The following is a 24,619-nucleotide window of genomic DNA, read 5'->3' on the forward strand; positions in this document are numbered from 1 at the left end:
ATCAAAATATAAAATTAAATTATAACTACACCATGAGTTATACCATTACCCATGAATTCGGAGCTTAATAATACACTTTGCAACAATGGTAAAAAAGCTGTTATTTTGCAATCCTTTTTCTTTCCTGACATCAAACTCTAAAGCTGTGCTGCAAGAAGGAAATTATGATAATCAGTCAAAAAGTGGGGTATGGCTTTTTTTTTGCATTTGATAACGTTTCAACACTCAGGGACACTAAAAAAGTAAAAAGGTGGAGGGTTCGTACTTACGCATATAAGTTTGTTGGCGTATTTGAAGCTAAATAACCTTTGGCTGGATAAACAGATTTTGATGAAATTTGGCATGAGAATCGTGTATATGAGGCAGTTTGTTGGCAAAAGTTTGTGGTCAATATCTCCAAATATGGGGTAGATAGTTTCTTTGGTGTCAATTTTCTCAAAGTTCTAACAAAGATAACCTCACTTTATATTAAGCTCAGTACAAGCGTACATGCTTATTTTACCATTTAAAAACAATTTTCCCCAAATTTTCTTCCTTCCTTAAAAATCTAAAAAAGAAATGAATGTTATTCAGTTTTAAGAGAGAAATAATACGGCCTGGCCGCTGTGGTACATATAAAAAAAAAACTATTTTAGATGCTATCTTTTTTGTTTATATTACCTTAATCACAACGTTTACCCGTTTGACAAGCCACGCCATAAGAGGCTATGTCATGCTTAACAACAGTACCCCAGAACAGGCCTAGAGAAAGAGTGCACAGTGAAGCGGTTTCCTACCCTCTTTCTTTTTTCTGTTTAGCCTCCGGAACCACCGCAAGGTATTACTTCAGAGTATGATTGAGGTTGATATGTATGAATGTAAATGAAATGTAGTCTTGTACAGTCTCAGGTCGACCGTACCTGGGATGTATGATTAATTTAAACCCAACCACAAAAGCACAGCTATACCCACGATTTAGTATTGAAATCCGTATAAAAGTAACTGCCTTTACAAGGATTTGAACCTTACAACCCTCAACTTTGAAATGAGCTGATTTGCAATGACGAGTTGACCATTACACCAGCCAGGTGGGCTAAGCGGATTCCTACCCTCTCTCTTTTTCTGTTTAGACTCCGGAACCACCGTAAGGTATTACTTCAGAGGATGAATGAGGATGATATGGATGAATGTAAATGAAGTGTAGTCTTGTGTCAGGTCGACCATTTCTGATATTGAAACGGTTTCCTAATGCCTTCTTTTAACCAAACGGATTGGCTGTATGGTGAGAATCAAAGAAAGTAATCCAGGCTTGTGACTGTTACTGGAATTCTCAATCAAAACATAAAAAATAATAAATGATAAATGGTAAAGAGAAAGATTTATGTAATGCAGATAACTTAGACTGTAAATACTATAATTTAAACGGTTTCTATTCTACCAAAGACACTTTCTAAAGGTAAGTGTGTCTTTCCAAAAAAACTGGTGAATTAATAATGATAATACGAATTGTTGTAGAAAGAATGCGGAGACAATTTTCATTTATGTAAATGATAAAAAATACATTTTTTATCAAATAACTTTTATGTTGGCTCGTACAGTATGTGTTTTTTGCAGACTCGCCACATCAGCTTGAAGCTTGTCGTGGGATATGGAAATAGAATTTTGTAGTGTATGAATAATAACATGCCTGCCCGGGATACAAACCCGAAACTCCCGAATGAAAGGTCGAGATGCTACCACTCCAGGATGGAGATCGGCTTAAACAAATTAAATTTGATAATTATAACTTTATTTTACCAATGCGTTCCAAAAAAAATTTTTTTCAACCTACTGTTGAAAGTTATTATTGACTGAATTCCAGGAATTTTTCTCACTTTTGTCCGGAATATAATTTTAGGCCGGTGTGAACAACAGGACCATAATTTTAAAACCGAAAGTCTCCATTAAAAGTAGTACGTATAACATAGCTTAAGCCAGAATATTACTGTTCTTTTTACTGTAATGACTGACTTTTGCAAGTTTAATTTAATTTTGCAACTACAATTAATTATCAATACACCAACTAATTATCTGTAAATAATTGTAAGGCTACTATTCGAAGATAATAATTAAAATTTCGCGACATCATAGTAGGAAATTTTAAACTGTGTTTTCAAAAATTATTTTTATTAAATAATTAATTTTTTTTGAATTATTACTTCACACCTCGATATGTATATTAAAATATAATTATCATAGTATGTTATGGAACTTAACAAGTGAAAGAGTTGCCTTGAAGGGGTAAGGTGATTATCAGCTTAACATTAATTTTTCTATCTACGAAGGATTCCTATTTTTCATCTACCATACAGTAACATAATTCGTGGAAGCATAGTGCATTTAAAAATTCAAAAAAATAAGGCAAAATTCCAATTATACAACTAGATATCTTTTCATTTATTGACTAAAATCAATGACCTTTCTCATTTCACAGGAAGATACAGGGTTATTGTAAACCGCATTCTAACGATTCATGTTTATATTGTACGCTGAAACAAATGCTAATTTACATAGATAAGTTAAGTCCTATCTTGAGACATTTCTTTATAAAATAAAAAAATAAAAAACAGAAATATGAATCATTTTCTTTTGGTTTAGGAGAGAGTTACAAGTTGAATAATTTGACTATATCTATAATTTATCTTTATTTTGAAACTAATCCGCGTAAATATTCAAAAACTTTATTTACGTTTTTAATACACAAAATATATTACAATCGAAATAGAAATATGTTTATTTTTTATTTTAGTACTGAACTGAGAATTAAAAGATTTAGAATTTTTTTTGTTTCCGGTAAACCAAATGGATATACAGTACCAATAAATAATATCTGTTTATAAGACGTAAAGCTTTATAAAAGGCAAAATTAAAACAACTCGTAATAAGTGTGTTGATATTAAGCATATGCTTAACAGGTTGTTACCAGATGTGTAAAATAGTTATGTGACTCATACCTTCGTCATCAAGGCCAATGTTTGAGATTTATAATAAAAATTAAAAGTATACGAGTAAAAATATGTTAATATATCCTGAATTCACGTTTAATAAAGTTTATCAAATGATACTATAATTTTTTTTCACAAAAATGTATTAATACACTGCATAAAACATATTAAAATCACCTTAATTGTAAAAAAATAAATTACTAATAAAAGGAGTATCTAAACAAAAATAAAGATGTATCTGAAATAATATTATTTATATTCGGGTAATTTTTATTATTTCTAGATTTATAGCCTTATTAAAGGTTAATAACCTTAAATAATTTCATTTTTAGAGAACTCCGAATTTTTCGATTAAAACTAAAAATAAACAATGGGGAAATACATCTTTGGTTAATTAGCCAGTTTTATGTTAAATGATAATTTACACGTTATTAAGAGCAATAAGAACATCAAAAATTTTTCCGGATTGAAACAACATACAAAAGGACGGAAGGACGAAGTATTCTAAATAATTCATAAATAAAAAAGCCTGAATTCTTACTAAGAAAATAATGATTATAATAGATTACACTAAATTATCAATGTACATTGTTGAAATAATACAAATATTCTGGTGTGTTTTTCTTAACTGATTACTTCTTTTACAATTTAATTTATTAAGTGATGGATTTTTACATGAATTTTGAAATTATTCACTGAATGATTACTATTTTTATAATCACGCGATTGTTCGATGAGTAACCTGTTTAAATAATTCTCAAATAATACAACAATTAAGCAAAATCGTAATTAATTATTCTCACTGATCCTCTCAATTTGTATTTATGATGTCATCATTCGTAATTAAGCGCGTACAATGATATTGTTTCTAAGAAAGTTTTTAATTTACTTTCAGATTACGTGAACATAATTTACTTAGTATTGTGTTTCCCGTTAAGAAAGGTTACAGAGCTATTTATTATAGATGAAGTACTGTAATGATGGTATTTACTGGCATAGCATATATGCAAACTCTTTAACAAAACCCACTGGGACATTGTTAATCTTCATCGAATAAATGATCAACGAGAGCTATTTACGCTTGCTGTAAGTCGCACTGCTATGAGTCAATGATTTCAAAAAGAGGCATACAGCCTGCATCTGTGCTTGAATCCCATAATTGTAAAAGGTTTCTTACAGTTTATTGAATAAATATATTTGGTAATAATCTGTAAACATAATATTACATTTTATAGCAACATACTCAGCTTCTGATTTTGGGTACAATCAATTCTACGCATGCACCCGTAGTTAATTTCTGTAGTATAAACTTTCTTTCGCGACTAGAGAAAGGCAATAACACAGATGAACACACAGCAAGTTAAATGTAACGAACAGATCAATTAAGTGTAAAGATATGGAACAAATAAAACTATTCAAGACTGTAAAGTAACACCCCTTAAACAAAATGAATTAATCAAAGGTAAGAGTATACCATCAATGAAAAATAAAATTGATGACAAGCAAATGTAACACTTAGATATGAATATACACAGTTAAATAATCATAAATTATTCGCACGCACCCACTCATTTAAATATTTATACAATCGACTAAATTAAAATTATAACGGATTGTCATCAGTTATAATTTTTTTATTTTTTTATTTTTTATTTATATATTAATATATTTTTGATATTTTTATTTTATTTCATTTTTTATTTATTTTAAAAATAATTTTTTTATACGCAAGGATAAAGCTTAATATCTTTTACATTGCCTTTATTTCCATGCACAGAGATATACGATTTCAAAAACTCCTGTACTCCTTATCTAGATTTTTATTTACTACATTTCAAAGTTTTAAACAAACATGCTTAGCTTAAATTAGTGTAAATAGTTAGGCTACACAAAATAAAAAAAATTAATTAACAAAGCATTTAAAAACCGTATTTATTAATAATACATTTTTATCGTGCTCATTTTAAAGAAAATAGTAATATCATATTTGTTAATTGAATTAAACACTAAGTAATACTTAGAAAGAAAAAAAAATAAACTAATTTATGAATATTTAACCGATTCACGCGGTTGCCCAAAAATTCAACTAAGTTACTTGGAAAATGACTTTGGCTATGGCTATGGGATATAGCATATATTCCAGTACTCCACCTTACTGGAGAGCTAAGGTTACTCAACCTTAGCTCACTTAAGGTAGCAATCTCTTTACGTATTTCTCTGCTTTTTTATGCTATTTTTATCAAGACTAGGTATATCAAGAGTAGGTATATCCTACTCTATGGCTTGAAATGATATTCTCTTTTATTTCATGAAGATATCATTTTTCGTAGACCTATCCATATTTTAAATAAAATTAATTACACTAAAATATATATAAAATAAAATGAACTTAAAAATAATAAAACCGACTCATAAAACCCTAATTTTTTTTACTTTTATTAGACTTTATTGACAACAGTAAAAATAAAATACAAGTGAATCTGATGAAAGAACAATTAAATTACTCTAAAAACTTTGGGCCTTCTAAAACTCAACCGTCCAGCGACAGTCCTCTTCCGGGAATTAAAGATTAATAATTTAAATAAATAACGGGTATTTTAATTATGCATTTCTACATCCCATAATTCTAACATAGTTTCAATCTTTGTAACAGATTAGTTAGTAGTTCTGAGTCTGGGACGATAAATAGCAGCTGGGATTTACAATTACGTTTATACTTAAAACGCAGTCACATAAAATTTATTATTGCCAAATGAGATTTGTAAATATTGGTGTAAATTTGTACTTGTAATTCATTAATTGTATGGCGTAGTAGTTTTTTACAAGAGAGATGAGTTTGAAGAATAAAAAATTTAGCTATCGCATACCGTTAGGTTTTAAGAAGGATTTTTAAACTTGGAGTATTTGTAAACTTAAACTCTTGAGTTTAAGAAGTAAAGATAGGAAATGGAGCTACTTAAGTCTTGAAATCATACAAAATGGAAAAAAAGTTTAGTTTTTTAACTTTAAATTTTTATAATCTGTTTAAAATTAAGGGTTAATAAGTTGCTGATAACTGTTTTTATTCCGACCAACTTTTAAAAGAAGAAATTGAAAAAATTAGTTTTTTCAGTTTTTGTTTTTATATAATTTTGTTTTTATATCTGAAATAAAAGATTTATTTCAGTTATACACTTCTTTAACATTAATTCTGTAAAAAAGGTACAAATTTTGGAATTAAAGATCATTTGGAAAGGTCTCAAATTAAAAGAAAATATTTAAGGGAATTAACTTAGTATTGAAATCAGTAAAATATATATACAATAAGTAAATAAACATAAATAATTGAGGTACGGGTAAAAATGAAGTTACCGGAGGTATTCATATAGAATTTCTTAAATTAACCCTAATGAATTTTTTTTCGTTCATCTACAAAAATAAAACCTGAGTGTTTGAAAACAGTGCTTCTTATGTATAGAGTTATTTGAATGGATTAATGACTGGGTCTTCGAATATAGATTAAATTTTTTTAATCAATCATCTTAGATAACTCTGATTTCAGTTAACTGAAAATCTGGTGGCCGGGATTTGTTCTAGAATAAATTAATGAAAAAAAAAAAGTTACCTGAAGGAAGATGAGTTGACAACGATGGATCCATTTCAGAGGTGGCAGGGTACGTAGAATAACTTTGAACCGGACCTGATGAAGGAGAATATGCTGTGCTGTAGTTACCCCAGGATGTTTCCATATTCAATCCAAGATTACTGTCTGAAACGATAAATTAATAAACATATTTTTAAAATATCTCTCAAGTTACCTTTATATATGTATATGTTTTATATTTATATTTTATATATACAAACATTCATATATTCATTACACTACTCCATACATTCATATATACACTATTTTTCAGAATTAAAATAACCATATTTATTTATAGAGAATAATCTATAAGTTCATTTACAATAAAATTTATGATTTCTGAGGAAACGCAAAATTTTATTCAAAGAAGATTTCAGAGAAGAAAAATCTGAACTCTGAATTTTTACGTTAAATATAATTATAATATAATCTGCAACTTTAGATGGTAGGAATTATCCCATGAAGAGAATAAAAGAGGAACTTTGTACGAGTTTTTAAGGCACGTCCATTGAAAGTCAGTTATCCGTTGTTATTATTTTTATTGTGTTTAATGAAACATAACTAATTCCAAGATACAGATACTTGTATTCTTCCATTTACACAAGCACGATGACGTAACCATCCTTGAATAAAAGTAACTTTAACCTGCTTTTAATTAGACGTTGAATTAATGGTGCTAATATTTACTTACATTTAATAAAAAACCAATTACTTTTTTTTTCTGCTAAATGTCACTGAAGAATTCTGGTGAATAGGAAATTCAAAACTATTATTTGGTTTACCTTACTTACTTCTATCTTGTTTTCACTGGTCGTCTTCCCGGATCAATCATCTCAAAATTCAGAAATGGTATTTCTAAACGATTAATGATGGGAAAATTTACTACCCAACAAAAAATTTATAAATAAAAAGTTTGATGTGAAATTCACATGACTTCCTTGTTCACCTATTAAATTACATGTACACATTTTTTGCTGCACTTCATTTAAACTTATTTCATTTGAAAGTGAGACACGATCCTTAAATTTTTTAATAAAGTGGACAGTTACACACTTCCATTGCGGTGGCACCACATTGCATTAAATTTTTTTCTGGTGTCAGTATCAGCATTTTATATTAATTTATAAATTAATTTTATTTTACGATGCTCAAGTAGTAACGTGGTGTAAGTGAGAACATGTTGGATCCGTAACCATGCACACTTCGGTTTGAATCTGACTTCGTAGACATATTTTTTTAATTTTATTAACCTCTGTAAACAATTCTTGAAATAAAATTTTTTCACTAATAACTACTGATTTTTTTCATATTTCTTGTTTTATTGTCATTATTGAATTATTTATTGCAAAAATGGTTTTACACAGGTTAATAATTATTAATAAATATATTTAAATTAAAAAAAAAAGTTCTGCCTTCCCCTTGTACGTTCTAAATATTTCATTAAAAAAAGCTATTTAGCTATAACTCTGGAACCAATGGAAATAGATACCACTTGTGATATATCGTTGAAAACCTCTCAATCAGAGCTTATTACTGCAGCTAAGAAAAAGTAATAAATCCAATTTTGGGCTTTTTTTGGACATTTTTGGTCAAGACGCATGTACAGATGTCATGCTGAAACTATTCAAAATGAATTCTAGGATGATCAAAATGGATATTTACGTTGAAATCTGAAAACCGAACATTTTTGCGATTACAATACTTCCTTTACTTCGTACAAGGAAGTAAAAATTAGGAAGAAAAATCAAGAGGAATACTAATAATGAGCCTCATTCAAACCTAAAAATAATGTAAAACAATTGTATAAGGAATCAATTTTTATATGATAATAAAAAATCTTAAGAAATTTTGAGTAGTGTTATTGTATTAGGGACTATAGGAAGTTGTATCTCGTGCATTGATTTCACACATTGACAACGAATTACTTGCGCTGCTTCATCACACTGTCCGTCAGAAATTAAAATCGAGGAATTTGAAAACATTAAATGAGAGCCGAATTTTCTGAGATACAAACCACCTACAATCTAGCATTCGTTATAAAGGGTAAACAGCTTATCAAATCATACCTACACAAATATTTTTTTAACATATTCAGTGCTAAGCACTGGAAGGCACGTGGTCTATGCATACACACTTTTTGCTGACCACGCACATACGCGTAGTTGTACAGCGACTTTTCTATATTTTCTGATAGAAGTGAGCATGTTACAGTGGCACGGTATCGTATGCTAATGCATCAGAAATGTTTATATTTTGTTACTATGGAGTTCGTTCGTAGTTACAGTGAACCGGGTTTTTTCTTTTATGGAATTTTAAATTTGCGTCAACTTTTATCACTTTTGAAAGAAAATAGATGTATAATAAGTACATATATTTTATGAATTATTGGTACTTCAGTTTTATTAACTAAAATCATTATTATTTTATAATTATTATTGATAATATAGTTTTCATTTTAAATTAGTAATTTTTGCCAATTATTTATAATTTTTTTTTATAATAAAATGTAATTTAAAAAATATTTTTAATTTTATAATTATTTTTTTAAATACAATGTAAAATTTAAAAAATACAATTTTTTGTTTGATTATGAGTTCAGAACATAAGTAGAGTAGTACTATACTTGTTTGTCAGATCTATAGTAAACGTTAAGAGAATTTACGAAAAAACTAATTTTCAGGTCATAAACATGCCAGACGATAGATAAAAAAAGATGAAAATAAACTGTAAATTAATCTAACTCGTACAAAAGTAAAAGAAAAATTTCTAAATCAATTATTAATATATGGAATAAAATGAGAGGATACCATGTAAATTTAGCACAGACGTTTTATAAGTAAAATCCATAAACTTAGGTCTTTCTTTTTTTTTAGAAGGAAACAATAAATTACTTTTATCTTATTAAAAGGCTAGAAAATTAATTAACATAAATTTTTATCTTGAACAACTAAGAAGTTTACAAATACGCTCAACCAAGAGCGAGTGGTATTCACAGCGCGGACGGTATAAATCCAGTACTTTTTCATCTCCCGTGCGCAGCACGCGCTAGCGCGTTGTCGTATTTTACGAGTTTTCAAACGTTTTATATTGCAAGATATATATAGATATAAATGTTGATAATTATTATACTTAAGAGAGTTAAAAAAACAATTCACTACGAGGGTACACCGATGAAAAGCCAGAAGTGAATGTGTTTTAAATAAAGTTTTTAATGATCTGCAATGAATGAGTAAGGTTTTACAATTGTGATAGTTATTTTAGTTTTTTAAACAGAAGATTAGGTGAGAGCGGAGGCAGATACCAATAGAAAGATACAAATGTCTAGGTCCCGTAATCGGAAAGAGCCCGGCTTCAGAACAGGAAAAAATAAAAATAATTAATAACAGATTTATTTTATCTTTAATAATATACTCGTAGAACAATATTATTTTTAAATAATAAATAAAATGTCATCATAATAATTGTAATAAAAAATTAAATCGGATTGGTGCCACTGGCGGATCCAAGGGAAGACCTTGGAAACCATGGACCCTCCTTGGAGGTTAACGTATATTTTTTAAAAAGATAACAATTAAGTAATATTTAAAAAATTAAAAAACATCCAAAAACAATTTCTTTTTAAAATAAAATATTTGAGAAAGCGGTCTTTTTTGGATACTGAAAAGTGAATTTCCCAACTATCCTTCAATTTTTGTTTGAAGTTTTCCGCAACATATATAAACGGGGCTCCAAATTAAATTTTCTCTAGAGACCGGTGGAGGCTTAATTTGGTACTGAATGAGATTAAGAATGCTTTAAGTTGATTTGTAATACTTTTTCTTTTCAGGATCTCAATTAAAGCAATTTATTGTTATTGTTAATATAGTTATTTATGTTACATTCAAATTCATTAAAAAAAGCTGTCGCAGTGTCCATCTTAGTTTGATATCTAGTTCATATCATTTAAGCAACAAAGTCTAAAATTTATCGGTATTAAAATGATGCTTATTATTATAGGTACCAGCTAGCATGCATGTAGTACACATAGTACAAAACAGTTACCTAGGGGCTATTTTTGATAATACTCTTTTATGATAATGCATTAATTATATTCCTTCTAATCGAATTTGTAATGCCCCCAGTCGGTAATCTATTTAATATTTAATGTTAGTTATTTAAAATTGGTAAAGTACATTAGTTCAAGGTGATTAAAATTTATTTCAATTACATGTATATTATCAATATTGATAAGTTATAATTATTATCAAAATTAGTAATAATATTTAATTATATTTATCTACAGCTAATAATAAAATTGGTAATAATATTTTTAGTTCTGCTCTTTACTAATTTATTGTTAACTATTCTCTTTACGTAACAAATTATTTGAAGATTCTTACACGCAATAAAATAACTTTCATCATAAAATACAATAAATAAAATCAGTCTGTTAAAATAAATTATAAATACACTTAATGAGTGGTAATAACATTTATTTTTTCATTATTCATTAAAAAAGTCAAATGTTAGCATCATAGAATATGTTCTGCAGTTAATATAATTATTTATCTTAAAATGAAAAGTACAGAGTAACAGCCATAGCTGTAACAACTAAAGCGGTAGATAGCAATGTCAGTTAATTGGTGGGTTGTAGTGTTTTTTTGCCTGTTGTTGGTCATTATCTACAACTTGTTACATTCCTCAGTGACCAGAATGCAATATATTATTAATTCGATTTAAACAATTGAATAATGCCAGCAAAATATTATAAAGAATAAAATTTAATCGGTGGTTTGACCTCAAATAGGCTTGTATGAAGCCTGAGTCAATATGTACTGATCTACCGGCTTGGTCTAGTGGTGAACGCGTTTTCCCAAATCAGCTGATTTCGAAGTCGAGAGTTCCAACAATCAAATCCTACTAAAGGCAGTTACTTTTATATGGATTTGAATACAAGATCGCGGATACCGGTGTTCTTTGGTGGTTGGGTTTCAATAAACCACACATCTCAGGAATGGTCGAACTTAGACTGTACAAGACTACAGTTCATTTACACTCATGCATATCATCCTCATTCATACTCTGAAGTATTATCTGAAAGGTAATTACCGAAGGCTAGACAGGAAAAAAGGAAGTCAATGTGTACTAATTCTCTGTATCACTCTCATTCCTTGAATAAATGTTATTCATTAGGTGAAAAACAACTAATAAAACTAAAAATTGAACTATGCCGTCGCAGGGCCTCTTTTCTTTTTTCTGTATAGCCTCCGGAACCACCAGAATTAAATTAAAGTTATTCGGTCGTTTGCGTTATATTAATGGCTGGCTTTGCGCAAAGGTAGTTATGATCATGTTACGACAAACCGTTAAAATTAAATAAAAACGTTCATGAAGTAGTCAAAATCAATTTAGAATAATCTATAGCAGACATAATAATTTATAACAGTTATAAATAATCTGAAACAGTAATAAACTATAATTACTGAACTGTTGTTCAGTAATTATAGTAAGAGGAATTTCCTTTATCTTGATTTATGCAGTATATTTACTTCTGGTCAGCGTGGTCGTTTGGCCCACCATTCAGTACTACTTCAGATCAATAGAAAGAAGTGTGATCGCTCTGTTATTCGGAACTATTAGAAATATGATAACTGATTGCAGACTAAGAATGTCATCATTTAAATATTACTGCAATAATAATTTGTCAGCGGTTAATTAACTTTTAAACAGTAACGACGAATCATATTTATAAGCGCACGATAATTTAAAATTCTACATGTACTGAAACACGCGTCTGTTAATAAACTTATTAATGCTAGCAGAATGATAATGACAATGACATTGTATATAAGGTAAAGTTCTAAGAAAGGATAGAATAATTAATAATTTGGAAAGTCCAGTCTAGAAAGAGTACAAAGAGAGTAAACCAGGTACGACTATTCTTGATGCTACATGCCGATGCAGGAACTGATTCATCGTGAGCTGTTCACAGCGTAGTTTTTCAAGGCCAGAGTTACGTTACCTTTACACGCACGTGATGTCTAATCATGCGTCACATAAATTTATAATTTTATTCCGATCGTAATAAATAATTTTTTCCGTTACTAATTTTTAATATCATTTTGCGTATGTTACTAAGTTGATATAAGATTAAAATTAATTCAGTATCATATAAATTTTACTGTAAATGTATATACGTTAAGTGCAATAGCCGCAGTGGCTGCAGGCAACTTGATGCAAAGTTATTCCCAAAAAATGACATATTTTTCTCATGAATTATAAATCCCATACCAGACTTACTAAGAAGAGTGGTGAAGTGGTTTCCGGTTGCTTTCTTCATTGAACCTAATATACTGATCCAAATTAGCAAACTACTGAAATACGAGCGATATTCAACTCTACATATGAATGTATAAAAACATCAATATTTTCAGGGAAAATAATTCTGACTGGTGTCATTTGTACTTTAGACGCTTTGTTAAGCGTTATAGTTATATAAAAAACTGTAACAGATATTGTTAAACAACAAATAAATTTAATCTTCTGGTGGAAACAACTCATTATACACATTTCCTCTTCTCAGTAGGAAAAACATATACTAATTAAGATTGAAATCTACGATCACTTGGATTCAGTAAAGCAGATTTGTAAATACCATCTTATACTAATATTAAAAAAAAAATATTTTTCACAGAAATAGGCCAAACTAGTATCTCTTTTTATGTTAAAATTTGAAAATAATGTCATCTTTAGAAAGCCGGTTTGATAAACACTGAACGTTTTTGAAATTCAGAAAAAAAGACTTAGTAGATGAGTTACTAATTCTTGGGATGTCTATTTTAAATTAAAAAACATGTCTGTACACCAAATGAGCTATACCTAAAAATTTACTATCTACTATCATCGGTTTAAATTTTTTTTTAAGTCTGAGTAACTATATAGGTTACTATAAACTGTTCAGTAAGATCTGATATCTTTAGCTTTTGTCAAGAATGTACGATTAGTATTAATATGCACTATATACAGCACAACATCCGAAATCAATATTAAATCGTACAGAAATGAGAATTTTTGTTATAAGAAATATTTAAATTATCTGAAAAATTCTTTAACGCATGATGTAGATATTTAATTTAATTCAAATTTTTACTTATTGCATAAACATAAATACCATATTATTCCGAAATTTGTCCTATCAGTAGGTGAAAGTATCGAATTTAGTAGTATGAAATTATAGTGTACAATGGTTTTTGAGACTTTTTTCCTAATAACAAAAATTTTACACAAACAGCTTAAATATTTATAAATAGGATCTGGAACCTCTGTTTATTTCTGTCAAACCCAAAAAAAAGAGCTTGGTCTATTTCTAAAATTTATTTATTCGCACGACACCAGGTTTACATCTATCATATTTATTCACTATATAATTCTTATTTTGCTAATAAATTTATTAAAACAATAATTTTAATTTAATTGCCATCACCAGAACAGAATGATTTTCAACAAATTACCAAGAACAACAAAAAATACAACAACTATATAGAACAACAACTATAAAGTCCTAAATGAAAAGATTCCACTACAAACCAAATTCACTTCACAAAAAAAAAAATTATACAGTAAAGTATTTTTAGAAATAATATGAAGTATATAAGCTTTTTAAGATATTAAATCAAAGTTAATATTTTAATACCGTTTACTAACAATAAAAAAAAATCCCTAGATTTCACCGGTGCTAAGTAAGGTATAAAAAATATTTCCACCTTAAAGTAAAGAAAAACTTTAAATTTACTCAATGCGAAAATGGTTGAATGTGAAAAAAGTTTCACATGTTTAGCGTACAAGCCCCACCTTCTTACAATTCCAGCAACATTTCGGTCATCCCTTACGTAAGTGTTAGTTACATAAAGAATTTATTTCAGACCAAAGTTTTGGGTAATGTTTAGAGGATTAACGATCACTTTAAAACTATTCGATACTGTGCCTATTAAGAAACATAAGAATTTTTTTGTCATCGAAACCCCATTTTTTTCACCCCCTTGGCTAATGTTTGGTGATATCAAAAAACTTTACTTAGATATGTTTTAGGCTCTTATCCAAAAAATAGTAGGTACTTTAAACAATTAGATAATTGACTTAATAAGAAAGCTATAGCGATATTAATTTTTTTTTAAATGCCCCCCTCCCATTTTCACCCCCGAGGTCCAATTTTGCTCATTAACGAACTCGACTGAGATTTTGGGTGTTTATATTTCATGTATCAATTTGAAAGTGACTGGCGCAAAATTACGGCAGTTATTGTGTCCACAAGAAAGTGAAATATATCAACTTTTGAACTCACAGTGGTTTTAGGTGTTTAGGGATGTGAAACGCGAAGATATGTCGAAATTTTCCCGAAGTCGAATCATGGCGCTCATTAAAATATGAAGCTTTCTTATAAAATCTACCTAAAACACAAACATAAAAAAGATATTCCATTCAAATTATAACAAAGAAAATTCGAATTATATTTTAAAGGTAACAGGAAAAAGTCATTTTTCATAAAACTAACCATAGAGGAAAAAAGATTAAAAATTAAGATTACTCCCAAAAGTAAAATTTTTAATTTGTTGTACCTATTTTGTTATTTAATTATACAGTATTGAATTAGTAAATATGTTAGTTGTCTGAAATGAAATATGAATAAAATATTCAGTCATCAATATTTGATAAAAAGAGCAATATTTATGAATAAAAAATAAAATTTAAGTTTTTATAAAATAAAATAATAATTTATTTCTTTTGTTGGATAAAATGGAACTGGAAGCAGATACATAAACAATAATTCTAAAAATAATTTAGATAGCCATTATTTGTAAAGAAATTAATGTAAATAAAAATCAGGAAAACCTTTTAAATCAGTGGTTTTTATGTATTAAGTATTAATAAATATTTAAATGTTACAAATAGCAGTCACTGGTAAATGCAGTTGCTGAAGTCTATAAAAATGTTAAGTTTAAATTCTAACGGAAAATTTTAATTACATTTGTATTTCAATTTACGAAAAGTCATTATTTTAAAAAGAGGATGAACAGTATTTTGTTTTTGTTTTATTATGTGAGAAAACAAACTATGTCTGTGTCAAGAAGACCGGTTGAAAAAGTAGAGGAGGGATATAGGGGAATGGGAAAGTAGAGAACGATGCGATGGAAGAGAGAGGTGAAGTGCAACCGCCTCGTTATTAGGGAGGTAAGTGGCGAGTCAGGATGTAATTCCCTTCTGTTTACCAATTTGAACTTCCCATCCACACCTCGTCAGCGCTGTGATTGAAATTAGAAAAAGTAGTTTGTAATTATATAACGTAAGTGGTGCCCGGCTGCCAGGTCCAGGCATATTGACACGGGATAAGCTGATATTAGGCGGCGATCCATCCCGCGCATTATTCAGTCTGTGATTTCGGTATGAAATGAAACAGTGTGCGCCTTCTCCCCGTCAAATAATGATGCACTAATCAGCGCCCGCTTATAATAGGAATGCTCTAACGCCGATGCGGCCCCGGCCACAATACAATTACACCCGGAGTTACGTCCCCACCTCTTCTACAGTGTTATGCTCGCTATCCGCCTGATTTGTCTTCCAATTTACTGCAATTCCCTAACACTGTCCTCACAAAATACAAATTCAACTGATAGTAGAATATTGCATTATAGTGGTTACGTGTTAATTTTATCATATCAACACCTACATTATGTTGAATATACATATATATTATGTAAAGATCGGCCAGTGTATATTAATTCTGGTTGTATAATGACATTGACTTTTCAAAATAGAGGAACATAATTTAAATTAAAAAAATATATAAATTAAATAAAATTGGGATATTAGCAATAAAAATAATCAGTTATACGGTACTGTAAACTACTTCAGAAAAAATCATTATTCAACGATTTTAAGTAATTTATTCAAAAAATAAAAATTATTTTATATAAAAAGCGTCAGTTTTCTATATTTATTTTTGTACAAATCATAAAGTATTTCAAAATATTTTTTGAAATTCGAACTGCATTTACATGTGTAGCAGTGGTTTGATTTTTTTTCTTACATAAGTAGATAAATAAACTAGTTTATTCAGATTAGGGGAAAAATATATATATATTTTTACGTTATGCAGATTACTTCAGAAATGGTGGATGTGTCCAATTCTAAGAAGTATTAACGAAAACTTTTTTTAGACCAGTATTACAAAATAAAAATTAATAAATAAAAAGGGAACATGGGTTTATATATATATATATTTCACATTATACGTAAAACGAATTGTATGAAATATTAGTGCTCCAAATTGGAAGACAATAAATAAATAAAATCTGGATAGAATAAAACAAAAATTATAAGGCGTTAATGAAAAATATTTTAATAATTTTAAAAGAGCTTGCTGAGTATTCAGGTTTATCTATTTTTTTCTGGGCGAAAAACAGTTTCGTGTTATCATCGCCTGGAAAACAAAAAATATGGAACATAAAAATAAAATATAAGACAACAAAATTAAAACTTAAACTAAAATACTAAAAACAAAATAAAACACTTAAACAAAATTTTAAATACAAAAATATACAACTACCGTACAAAAAGGTCTACCTATTAATTAATTACTTCCTTGCACGAATTAAAGGAAGTATTGTGATGGCGAAAAATGCTGGTTTTCAGATTTCAATGAAAATATCCATTTGGGCCATTCCTATATCCATTTTGACTAGTTTCGGCATGAAGTCTGTACGTACGTACGTATGTATCTCGCATAACTAAAAAACGATTAGCTGTAAGATGTTGAAATTTGGATTTAGGACAGCTGTAATATCTAGTTGTGTACCTTCCCTTTTGATTGCAATCAACTGAACCATAAGTGTCCAAAAAAGCTCAAAATACAAAAATCTGGATTTTTTACTTTTTCTTAACTGCAGTAACAATCCCCTATTGAGAGCTTTTCAACGTTATATCATAAGTGGTACTTATTTTTATTGGTTCCAGAGTTATAGTCAAATAAAATTTTAATTAATGAAATATTTGGATCTTACAAGGGCACATCGGTTCGAATCCGACTTCATTTCCGACTTTTTTTTTAAATTTAAATATATTGATTTATTAATAATTATTAACCTCTGATTGTAATGAAATTTTTACAATAAATAATAATTCAATAATAGCAATAAAAATATGAATAAATCAGAAGTTATTAGTGAAATAAAATTTTATGTACTTTTAAATATGTGTATATTTAATTTAATAGGCGTATAAGGAAGTCATGTTGTATCCTCATCAGATTTGGTAAAACATCTGACTTAATATTAATTGAAAATTATAATTTAGAATGATATTATTTTTATGTATGCATTTGTTTCAGTCAACTTGATAATAAATATCGCTATAAAACTAAGGAACCTTTTTCTTTTTCGTTTTCATTTTGTTGACGGTTACATCATAATAATTTACAGAAACATAGTATTACGTACATATAAGACTTACATTTATTTAAGATTAACAAAGGGGCTTTTACTCTAACCTAATATTTCAGGTAAGATCGTTGAATTAATTATTATACAAATATATGAAGTTAATAAAAACTAATATTTTAGTAATTGTAACTCTCCGCTTTTATTAAAGAATTGGAAGATCGTATCTCACTTTCAAATGAAATAAGTTTAAATGAAGTGCAGCAAAACTGTGTGTATGCAATTTAATAGGCGTACAAGGAAGTCATGTGGTGTCCACATCAGATTTTTTTTAGTTTTATAAAAGTAAACTATTTAATTTAGTTTTAAACAAATCGTTCCAAAGACGACTGGATGGAAGCATAATTATTTCCTTTTACGTAACCGGTATATAACGTTATGCATCGATAAAACAGTCCGTTGTGGATATTATACATGTGAATATTGAGTTTTTTTAAGACTAAATGAATAGATAAATATTTTTCTTTGACAAGTTCATAAACACAACGCATGATACTGGACTTTTTAATTTACTAAATATGATATTTACCGGCAAATATGATATTTGCAGCGACTATTATGCATTATTGAATTCTGAAAACTCGTTCTGACTTTCTGTAGTAGCCCCAAGATGTAGGAGTATATATGTAGGCATAATGTGTGTAATGATAACAAGCTTAGTTTATTTGCTTACGGCTGTATCTGGTACTAGACCAAACATTGCGAATGTTCCAATAAACATTTACCTAATGATATACCCAAAAGTACTACAATACGGGCTATAGAAGAACTATAAATATGCGTGTAATAGTCCCATTAATGAATGGGACTATTACTCACAATAAATGTGCTGGGATACATTTACGTGTTTTGATACAGTACGAGTTATTTGTACTTCACTTCCTGTGACAGCACCTTTAGTCAACCTTTGATATCAGAACCTGATATGATATGATAACTTGATATGATAACCTTTTGATATCAGAAACATTCAAATGAAATTAAATCATATTGCATAAAACTTTAAATGGATGATGTAAAATAGATTCTGTTACAGCGGTGGGGGGGGGGGGGACAAAGCAATGAAAACAGGATTATAGTTCTCCATTCATTTTATCCAATAATTTTATTTTTTTATTTTTTAAGTAAATAACCCATACCATACCTTAAAATCAATTTTAGTTGACAATGTTTTCATAATTTTTGGGAATTTAGGAAATCTAAAATTGTTTAAATTGAATATAAAACTGTATTCTCAAAATATTGTTTAAAAGAATGCAAAACGAACTAAATTTATTTATTTTATTAAAGCCCAAAATTTTACCTCATAAAATAGAATCTTAATGTTCGGTTTCAACTTATTTTCACCGCTACCAAATCTGAGATTAATTTATCCATTTCAGCGACTATTATGCAATTCTTATCCTCTTTTATTTTAATTACGCATCGAGAGAATTTCTTCCAGTCTTCAAAGTTCACAGAATTCCGTTTTAAACATCTTCAATTTTTTGGTTATCTTGTCCTTAAACAAACCCCAAATAATTTTGATGGAATTCATGTTTGGACGAAACGGAAAAATTTTACCACACAGATTTATATTTTTATTTTAAAGGCATCATATGCCAACTAATTCTGATAACTGAATAAGCAGCATTTAAGTTTAACTGTTGCTTGTACTAAATTTGTATAGCAGTTAAAATTAAATTATTTCAGAGAATTTTTAAATGAAAATTGATAATAAAATAAATAACATCATAGTCCTTATATTAAAACTTCTTTTTATAATATTATAATCGTAAATACGAGTAATTATAAACATCTAATAAAAAAATTAATTTATAACACTCCTACGGAGATTAAGGTTATATTTATTATATGATTAAGGAGAATTGTAATTATCAACATTATTAAGATAATTAATAATATCATAAATATGTTCGTATTGACTTCTAACTGTAACTGGAAAAAATGATTAAGTATAATCATGTATTTTTATTAAGAAATGCCTATTTTATAATAATGTAATTTGTCGAAATTTTTTTTTACGACATTTCCCTTCAGCATAAACTATCAAAGTTAAAAAAAAAAACATTGGCTAGAATGTCAACAAAGCGACTTGTTGACATTATCATGTCATAAGGTTTCACTAATAAAAGTATTAGTGAAACCCTTTATCAAAAATTATCGCAAATTTTTTTGAAAACTATTATTTGAAAACTGGAACTTAAATTTTCATAATGCAAGTAAAAAAATCAAAGTTACATATTTAAGGGACAAAATTATCTGATAAAATTACTCTTAAGGTAAACCTTCCTGAAAGCTTTTAAATTATAAAACTTTACTGTGACATATCGACTTTAAGCAGTCATAAACAAATGACAATAAGAATCTATTTAAATCATTTTAAATAATTTGCTTGAAACTATTTTTACCAGTGCTTATACTTAACATTTCACCTTTTCATTAACATTTAAATTAAACTTGAAACATTTTTGTAAAATTGGTTTTTAATTTTGTTTTGTGTCGTGTTAGAAAGGATTATAAGCCACGATATTACTGGATAAGCACCTCACCCTCAAGTTGAAAAGTTGTACAGTCACCTGATAGGAAAGAGAATTACCACACAATTTCATTAAGAAAGCAGCCTCATTAACTCAAAAAAATATCAAGAGTGTAAGAACTCAATGAGGACCTTAAATTATTAACAAGGATTCAATATTCAATTAAGAAAATCCAATAAAAAAACCATTGAAGAGGTAAGGATTAGGAATGAGAGAAACGGGTGGATGGTAATGAACGGTTGATTTATTATGGATTGCCAGATAAACAAATAACCCCATGAACTACAAATAACCTGTGTAAAACAACCTCCAAACGAGTACCTCAGGCTTCCTACACACAGTAAGCAACCAATCCGTCTACAGACGCTCAGGAAATTTGGTTACTTTCAATTAGAATTGTAGGAGAATCAGTATTTACTGATCAATAATTTTGCTTAAATGAGCAAAAATATGCGGAAACGTTTGTTTTCCTTTCAAAAAACCCAAGAGACTCAGACTATCTTAGGGAAAACTCTCGCCCATCCTAGAATTGTGTGGCATACCAACTTAAATAGATAAACGTTTCAGGGAGATCGACGTAGGAAAGATTTTTCTTTAATTAATATATATATATATATAACAGATTAAAAAAAATTCAAGCACTTCAAATTTCATTACACTTCAAATAAACGTAGACCAGAATAGTTTGATGAATATAATTAGACTGTTTTAACTTTTACTAAGTATGGCATTTAAGTAATAGATAGACATGCTTGATAATAGTGTTAGAAATAATAAATAAATAAATAAATAAAATTTAAATTAAAATCTTAATGAAATTACTACTTTTAATTTCATCTGCAAAATTTGTTTTGTCTCCACATAAGATCATAAGATATGGAATCTTAAATTAAGTATATAACAAAATTGTAACGTTTCACATAACCATATTTGTTTATTGAGAGAAACAAAACTGCGGATGAGGGAAAGGATAATAAATAATAAATTTATATATGACTAAAATTGAGATAGATATTTTGCTATAAAATAATTTTGCTTAGAAATTTTCCATTTTTATTTAGAAATAAATATATTTAAAAAATTAATGTTGTAAAGTGATATTTGTTTATTTAAATATTACAAATTTTTATGAAAATTTTATTTCCGATGTTCCAACATAAAATTATGAAATAACTATTTATCGAGATAATAGTTTTTTCTCAATAATAATTTCTCTTTTGGTTATGAATTTTTACCTTATTTTATGCTTGAAACGTCATTTGTTTAGCCTACTGTTAGTCTTAGCTTTTGAATGATAATAACCCATCCGGTCGTCCCCTTTAAAAACAAAATTACATTATTTACGTAATAACATTGCAATCTAATTGCTTAGGATGTGTAACGACAAGAAACGACAAGAATACAGTTCATGTGTATTGTATAAATAGAACTGTTTGAAAAGTCATTTATTCTGAATTGTGCACAGGTTCATATGTACACTTTGAAGTTAAAAAAAAAAAATTAGTTTATAATAATTCAATACTGCATGTATCAAACATAAAAGTTATAGAACTAGAATAATACATTATTAGTTACATTGTATGTCGGGGATCATTACAATCGGCAATACAATGATGAAGCTACACTGTTGTTATACATGTAATGATCAATACAAGCACACTCATATAACCGGCAAACTATCGACCAATTCTACTGTTGGTGCAGTATTATCAGGGAGCAAACCTGCCTGATGGAAGAAAGCAATGAGGGTAACCGAAACATTACCCTCCCCTCTCATAAGTATAAATTACATACCGGATTGCCCGATCTAGTAGCTCTTGTTTTAAATTGGATCCAGATAGTCAGACGAGACCACTTTTTTTGTTCCATGCCATTGGCTTTATTTTATGAAGCTACAGTCCATCTATAGTGAAATACCTTATCATTATAATTTATATGGAAACATAATAGACCGAGAGAAACCAGACAGTGCTACCAATATTTTATCGGTAACGTTTTGCAGGCTACATGCAAATAATTTTATTTTTTATAATTCTTCTACTTTTATGATAATGTATTTTTTAAGTTATTTATTTTTTACATTTGAATATATAGATAGACAATAATTAAAAATAGAAAATAATAATGTATTTTAATAACACGTAAAAGCCAATAAAAATGAATTTTACCTGTTACAATAATATTATTAAGATGTTTATATTTTTCCAACCCGATCATAATTTTTTTTAAATATAATATTACTCTTATTCTTTTACTTCTATCGTAAAAAATGCAAACAAAAGAAGAATTAAATACAAATAATAAGCTATGCTAAATAAACGGTAAAAATCTCGTACAAAAATCCGAACACAGATACGTGTTTAAATTTTAAACAATACTAGGAAAATTTAAAACCAATAAAAGGTTTGACAACCAAAAATTTAATTTAAATACCAAATACATTTGATTGAATTAGAAATTAAATCGGTTTTTCCAAAAAAATTAATGATATTCGGTCTAACCCCCGTTTAACTACTGCCAACGATCACTTAATATTCTAAATGCGCAAATAATTAAGTTGTGGATTTTTATTTATTAAAAGAATACAAATTAGTTGAATTAACTGACGCATGGAACTTTGTGTCCACTTAAATTACGATTATACCGTCGATTAGGGCAATTAAACGTTAACTAAATAATTGTAATAACTAGTTTGTTTCTTCCTTCTTCCTGTTAAAAAACGATGCAGTTTTTATCTTATGAATAACTAACTTTTTTTACGTTATACTGATTATTGTGGTTTGTTTTGTGGATATTTTTGGAAGTTGTTTCTTTTTATAACTTAGGGCTTGGTATCAACTCTGCTTTGCACGTTATTTTATTCTACTAATATCTCTTACTGTGTAAAAGCTTTTAATTAATAATCCAAGCTATTGCTTGTAGCGGTATAGTTTCTTTTTGGGTGCTTAAGATTATAATTAATATTTATTTATTAAATTAATATAATTTTTCAGTAAATCTACTTGAGAAAAGTGTACAATTAAAAACGAAATATTAATTTAACTTCTATCTAAGCATTAAAAATAATATATTACTATTGTGTATTTTTTTACATTTATTCTTACCGTAATAGTTTTACCACGTGCAATGAAAACCAATATTGTGTTATTATGAGTAACTCAATAATTGTATTACACATAGATAATTTTCCGTATGAGTTAAGATAATGAATCGTTCCACTACAGAAAGGGATACATTAATTTGTTGCTTTACCCTACCTGGGCCAGTCTGTATTATGGGAGTAACGCTTATAAGTACCTGTGGTACAAAAGGAGCTAATAATAATTTATTTCTTTTTAAATAACGATATTTGGTACATAACCTGTCTGTGATGAACAAGTGTCTTGTAGAGCTGAATATCAATTGTATTTGTATGTTATGCGTGCTGTGTATATAAGAATACAAAACTGTGAAGTTGTAAAATTAACAATTACAAGCGTAAATACAATTATTATAAACGTAATAAAATGTTCAAAGATATTTATTTAAAATAAATTTTTTCAAAAGGTATAATTTTTTTTTAATAAAGAATTTTGTTTTTATGTAATTATTCTTTCAGTGAAAAATTACAAAATCACAAAAATAACATACAATACGTGTTATCATAATTTAACAGAAGCCCTTCTTCACATTTTTTTTTATAAAAATGTTTTACAATTTTGGATACGTTATTTTACTTTACGGTAATATAATACATCATAGAACTCAATTAGCATAAAAATAAATGGAATTTCTTTAAAAATATTATAAATTATTAACTACTTTTCATCAATTTCCAAGTAATCTTAAAGCGAGTCATAAATAATTTTTAATAGTTTTACATTATAACAGTTGACATATAATCTTTGTCGTAAAACTATTTTGAAAAACTAAAATCTAAATGTAACAAATAAATCAACAAATAGAATTTATTTCGAATTAAATGCTAATTACTTTCAAGTGAAATTTACATTCAAAGTAAATTCACACGGTAAGTAGTTT

At 28.1% G+C, this 24,619-nt stretch overlaps 1 protein-coding gene across 2 annotated transcripts in view; it reads right to left on the bottom strand.

Annotated features, from left to right (window-relative positions):
- Nucleotides 1-24,619, bottom strand: part of LOC142320368 (runt-related transcription factor 3-like) — a 228,765-nt gene that overhangs the window by 5,988 nt on the left and 198,158 nt on the right. For both annotated transcript variants that reach the window (XM_075358084.1, XM_075358077.1), the window contains exon 4: nucleotides 6,568-6,711. In XM_075358084.1, coding sequence (XP_075214199.1) covers nucleotides 6,568-6,711 — 144 coding nt within the window. The remainder of the gene's footprint in view (nucleotides 1-6,567; nucleotides 6,712-24,619) is intronic.

Source organism: Lycorma delicatula, chromosome 1 (assembly GCF_047948215.1).
Source record: "Lycorma delicatula isolate Av1 chromosome 1, ASM4794821v1, whole genome shotgun sequence".
NCBI classification, from domain to species: Eukaryota; Metazoa; Arthropoda; class Insecta; order Hemiptera; family Fulgoridae; genus Lycorma; species Lycorma delicatula.